This window comes from Micromys minutus, assembly GCF_963924665.1.
Source record: "Micromys minutus genome assembly, chromosome: 13".
In the NCBI taxonomy this organism is placed as follows: domain Eukaryota; kingdom Metazoa; phylum Chordata; class Mammalia; order Rodentia; family Muridae; genus Micromys; species Micromys minutus.
The window spans coordinates 57,529,836-57,536,305 of NC_137982.1; the positions used below are offsets into that span (position 1 = coordinate 57,529,836).

General features: G+C 30.7%; 1 protein-coding gene across 1 annotated transcript; it reads right to left on the minus strand.

Moving 5' to 3' along the window:
• Positions 1-3,896: 3,896 nt before the first annotated feature.
• LOC308429021 (olfactory receptor 5J3-like) lies at positions 3,897-4,835 on the minus strand (the record flags this gene model as incomplete). Its single annotated transcript, XM_080927667.1, has 1 exon — positions 3,897-4,835. The coding sequence occupies one exon, from the start codon at positions 4,833-4,835 to the stop codon at positions 3,897-3,899; it is 939 nt and encodes a 312-aa protein (XP_080783793.1).
• Between the last annotated feature and the right edge of the window lie 1,635 nt (positions 4,836-6,470).

Consider the following 6,470-nt stretch of genomic DNA (forward strand, 5'->3'; position numbering starts at 1 on the left):
TTTGTAGTTACACACAATTGTATATTGAAACTATTAAAAATTGAAAATAGAAATTTATGTGACCAAAGAAATGCTAAAAGCAACCTGATATTTTCAGAAACATTAACAGAGTATTATTGGAGAAATTAAATTCTTTGAAGTTTGTCAGTAAGAGCAATGACTATAGAGGAGAGTAAAAACATCAAGCAATCAAATACATTGAAATCCAAAATAACAGGATATAGAAGAGTAATAATAACAGAATATAGATATTTTATAAGAAACAGAAGTGATTAGAGAAATCTTTATTAAAGACGAGGCAAGACAGAGTATGTATCCTAGGAATCTGACTCTGAGTAAATCTATAGAGACAAAATATAATGGTTAAGCAGCTAAAAGAACAAAGGCATAGATCTTTCAGTAACTAATAGCTTTCAGATCTAGTAGATTTCAACCCAAAGAGCAAGATGAATAATGAACAAGAGACCTTGTGAATAGTAACTGGGAGAGAGACTCACTAGTAAGTGTTCAGAGACAGAGATGAGCTTAGGCTGAGTTTGTTCATGACTTAATTTTTAAAAACTATTTCATAATGCATATACATAATAATAGGTAAAAGCTATGAAAACTGTTGGGGCTTTTGATTTGTTTTCTTGTTTTGTATTTTATTTATTTGTTTTGGATTTCTCAGTGTAATAGCTCTGGCTGTCCTGGAACTCATTTTGTAGACCAGGTTTATCTTCAGCTCACAGAAATCTGCTTCATTGGGAATGAGATTAAAAGTATGTTGGAGATTTTTCCAAGCATTGAGCAAAGGTACTTTGGCATTGTAGAGGAAAGAGACAGGGTAACAAAATCAGAAGTCCAATGAAAATGTGAACGTGTCTCTACTTGGGCATTATTAGATGTATTAGTTATACTAAAGACAAAATACTGCTTCACCTCATGTTTAAAACAAACTTACACATGGCCAGAACTTCAATTTATAATGTGTAAAGAAACATAAAGAAAATATATAAGTATTTATTAATAGAAAATGGTGGATATAATGTATGTAGTATATGTCCGCCTGAACTTCATGCTGCCCTTAATATTTTATGCAATTTAATGAAGCTAATTGTATGTTAATTGTAATTAATCAGTAATTTATTTGTATATTCACTATGATTTTTACTTTGTTTTCCTTGATTTCAATCTTTTGTTGGTTGACATGGAGTAGATATATGGAGGACTTGTTGTACTGATCTTTTCTTGCATGAATATATTTATAAAATTCAGCTAATATACTCTTCTTCTCAAACAAAATATTATTTTATTCTCAAAATATTTTATATTTTATATTTATATTCTGGTATATGTTCTCTTGTTCACTATACATAACTAAATCCACAGAAAAGATATATGTAAAAGTTAGAGTATTATCTTAGTCTGAGTTACTGTTGTGGTCATGAAATACTGTGATCAATGAAACACTGGGAAGAATAACTTATAAGGTATACATTTCCATATCATCATTCATCATAAAAGGATTCAGAACTGTAATGTACGGTGTTTGAGACATCACGTCAAATGGGGAAGGAACCTGGACTCAGGACCAGTTGCCGAGGGCATGAGTGAAGCTTTTTAGTGGCTTGCTCACCATTGAATGTTCATCCTGCTTTTATAGAACCTAGGACAACCAGCTTAGGAACTGCCTAATCCATAATGGACTTGAACTTTCCCCATCAATAACTAATTTAAGAAAATAGACTAAAAAAATGCCTATACCACAATCTTTGAGAGGCATTTTCTCAATCATGGCCCCTCTCTGATGACTATGAGTGTATCAATTTAACAGAAAACTAACCAGGAGTGATATGTCATCATGTACAAACTTTCATTTGGTAATCATTATAAAGTATGCCACTCAGTATTTAAAATAGAGTGTATGGGTCAAATAAGGATGCATGATGGCAGGCTGCTGTTATTCAGAAGGATTTTTGGGTAACCTGAAAACTGTTTTAATCCATTTTTACAGAGCAAACATACAAACATGCATTTTCAGGAAATGTGATGTAAATACTTCCTATGTAACTATTCTGAACTGAAGCTTATTTTAAGTTATATTACAGAAAAATAAATACTTGTCAGTGTGTGAAAATGAAAATCCATAGGCATAATTAAAGTCTGAGGTTTGTTTCTCTATATACATGATTATTTGAGCTATTTATTATTCTAAACACATCAATACAACTTTTATTTTGCAATCTTATTACTAATATTACAAATATGTCAGATAGCATGTTCACTGTGTGCTTCCTTGTCTAGACAGAGCAGCAATGAGGAGCAAAGTTTTGCATGCAGAATAAACAGGTAAGAAAAATCACATATGAATATAAGAAACACATTGTTCTGAGTATCATTTTAATTTTTAGATAAAATGGAATTTCAGAAGACTACATCATTTTGAGGAAGTTTTTAAGTTTTGATTTTTAGTGAGTTTCAGTATACTCTGGGATAATCAATCAATTACATGTGCACTAATGTTGCAGTAATTCTATTCATCTGAAACAAGTAAAACTTAAAAGAGAGAAAAAATAATATGCTTGTTGAAAGGATAATGCAATTTCTATATTTCTAGATAAAAGATGGTAGAGAAAATATAATAAATAAATGAGGTTTATTAATGTGAACTGTGTGAAGGCTTATCTGTGAGCATCAATTAGCATGTCTTGGTATCTGTCTTTCAGAATCAGGTCCTGTATGGCTTGTGCTACATGCTCAAGTCCTTTGACCTGAGTGGTATCATTGATAAATTTGTTTAGGCTTGAGGAGCAGTAAACACAAACTAATGTACATACATTTGTATCTGTAATAAGTTCTCCTCATTAATTATGAATATTTATGTGACTTATCTTCTTTCTCCCTCTGTTTTTGAAGACAATTTTATTCTAAAACAGCTCATGACAAAAAAATTGAATCAGTATTTTATAAAGGACATTATATTTTTCAGAATTATAATTTGAGAATTTCAAAAATGGAAAGTAGATATTACTGACATGAAATAAGTTAATAAAATACTTATGAAAATCTGCAAGGCAAACAACATCAAAATAATAATAAAAAAACTCAAAACAAAACCAAATCTTCTGTCAGAGTACCCTTATCTGTAGCTAATGCAGAAGTCTGACAAAACAGAAAAGGCAATAATACACTGATTTTTCAATCTTCACGTTATGAGAGAAAGAAAGTACAATGATTCTTCTTATTTGGGGCTTTATTGTTGTTAGAGAAGAAGACAGAATAGTGTCCTTGCTATAGCATGAATCAAGCACTATTTATGCTTCCTATCTACAAAAACGCTGCTTTTAGTTTTTCAAGAAATCTCATTTGTTTTTCATTCTGTCACCCCTTCAATTATTAAACTACATGTACATATATATAATTGTGTATGTAATTGTTGAGAAAGTGCATTCTTTATGTGGTCCCAATGAATATGAATAAACTTTGCTTTCTAGTCAATCAATATTCTTTTGATATATTTAAGGCCTTACCTATATTCCATTAGAAACATTGATGTAATTTTTGGAGCAACTTGAATCTGCCCTCAAAAGAACTTCCAAACTGAGGGGTGTAGGTACAAAAACAACGTGTCCTGTTGTAATGGTAAATGGTGATCATATAATATTACATATTATATATAATAGCTTCATATTATATATAATATATAATGGCACATATGTCACATATATAGGATCATAAAATTATAATGAATAATAAATTATGTTAATAACATTAAAATTAAAATTCTAATATGAATATATTTGAACATAAAGACCTTTTAAAATATCTTAATTGCCCATAGTTGAAACCCTGTAGGTATTTAACTACATAGTTAATAGAATTAATAAATGTGTCTTAAACATCTAAGCTTCATTTTACTGAGCAAATATTTTTCTCTGAATCATTCTTCTCATAGCTTCTTTGGCCTCTTTATTTCTCACGTTATATATCAAAAGATTTAGTACTGGCAGCAAAAGTGTATAAAACACAGATAAGATTTTTTCTGTATCTTGGGGAAAGCTGGAGCTGGTTCCTAGGTAAGTAAATATCACTGTTCCATAGAAGAGAGTCACTACAGTCAGATGAGAGGTACATGTAGATAGAGCTTTATAACTTCCCCTGGCAGAATGTATTTTCAGGACAGTAATAAGAATACCCAGATAGGAACTAACTACTATCAGAAAAGTAATTATGGACGTAGCACCAGATAGAACAATGAATAAAACCTCACTGTCATGGCAGTCAGAACAGGAGAGCTGAAAAAGCAATGGAATGTCACAGAAATAATGGTCAATGACATTGGGACCGCAGAAAGTCAAACTGAGAAGGCTCCTCAAGTGGGTAAGTGAGTTAGCGCACCCCAGCAGATAAGAGGCTGATACAAGGTAGATGCACACCGCGGGGGTCATAAGTCCTCTGTAGTGAAGTGGACAGCATATGGCAAGATATCGATCATAGGCCATTGCAGCCAGGAGGAAGCATTCTGCAGTCAGTAACATGTTCACAAAGGAATACTGTAGAAGGCAGGCATGGTAGGAGATGCTGTTTTGTCCTAACAAGTAGTTTATCAGCATTTTGGGAAGAAAGACTGATGAATAGCAGAAATCCAAGAAAGCCAAGTGACTAAGGAAAAAGTACTTGGGGGAATGAAGCTGGTCAGTAGCTAAAATTATCACAATAATCCACAAATTGCCTGCTACGGTAATGACATAAATTAAGAGGAACAGCACAGAGAGAACAGTATTCAATACCGGGTCCTCGGTCAGACCCAGGAGGATAAACTCAGTTATCACAGTCAAATTTCTGTCAGCCATTGATGTGACTCCTTTATAAGAGATCTGTTAAGAACCAGAGGAATAAAAAAAAAATGTCCAGAGATCACATTTGTAGAGATGAAATCACTCAGTTAGCATCTTTTAAATCTGCAAAGGTTTCATCATTAAATAAAATAATCCAAGTTTTATTTAAGTTTCCCAAGTGTGAAAAGTTAGCTTTTTTTTTAAACGACTTTATTTTGCAAAACAAAGATAAATGTAAAGATTTTAAACATTTTTTGCTTAAAATTATACATTTTTGTCAGTACTGTTTTTTCAGACATTAAAATAAATTTTACATAAAACCATGTGAATATGTTTTTTAGTCAGTACTTGATTTTTTTCAAGGGCTTGACAGTATGCATTGAAAAGTTAGCTTTTAAAAAACTTTCTCTTGCCTCTAATCAAGGAATTAAAATTAGAATTATGTATTTTATGAAGAAAAATTCTTGCAGAAATTGCAATAATATTTGTTTCGTACAGTAATAATAAAGCCTTTAGTTTTTTCCTGGTAGAGAGTTCAGTCAGTGGGTTTTCTTAACAGAATATTCTATAAAAACACAATGAGAGAGAAGAACTTTACTTTTTAGTAGTGAACACTTACTATGAAGAATAAAACAAGCAAGAAAACAAAAGATCTTTTGTCATTTACCAATTTAGGAGGAGTAGAGGAAAAAGAAACATGATCTGAATACAATGTATGAAAAAGAATGTTCTCTTGGACAGGTGTATCCTCACAGCAATAGAGAAATAACTAATATAATAAACTACTTTAATAATTTTGACTGGAATTGTACTTCTTTCTTTGTAATTTATAAAATTAAAAAAATGTTAATTATAAAATTCATCTAAAAAGTTCTGTATCATAATTATGTAAGTTAAAAAGTAAAACATAATATAAATGTATTAAGTATACTGTAAGCATGAGCATAATTTTATAAATATAAACAGATATATGGAAAACATGTGATTTAATTTGTAGTATATAATGAAAGAAAATGAGACTGAGAGAATCTGCACTATGAAATGAAAAGAAATTTTCATGTTTAACTCTTTAAATGACCTTACTCCAGTAGTGGACACATTAATCTTTCACGCAATAAATGGTAGTTACCATATGTGCTCTGATTTGCCACAGTCTTTACACTTTAAGTGTGGATTAGTAATCATCATATTTTTTCATAATATTCTGATGTTTTACTTTAGCCATTTGATCTCTGAAATCATTGCTACAAATTTACTTTAAGCAGGAATTTGTATTCTTATGACTTACTTGATGACTTACAGATTAATCTTTTAATTCACAAAAGATAGGATGTTAGGCAACCTTGATTTTAAAATATAACCCTAAATATATAATATCACTTGTTTTTTATAACATATTTCAAAAGTACTGAGAAATGAATGTTTACAAAATATTCTTAATGACATAATTCTAGAAATATATAATATGCTGAGGTGCAAGAGTTTTAGTAAGATAAATTTAGAGAATATTCCACATAAATTTGATGGAAAACTTTATTTTAGCTGACCAACCATAATAATGATATCTGACAATCAATGTTCCTAAATTACCCCAAGGAAGACAGTTTCTTCACCTTTATAGTAGAATGATGGATAATAAAGTATATGCTC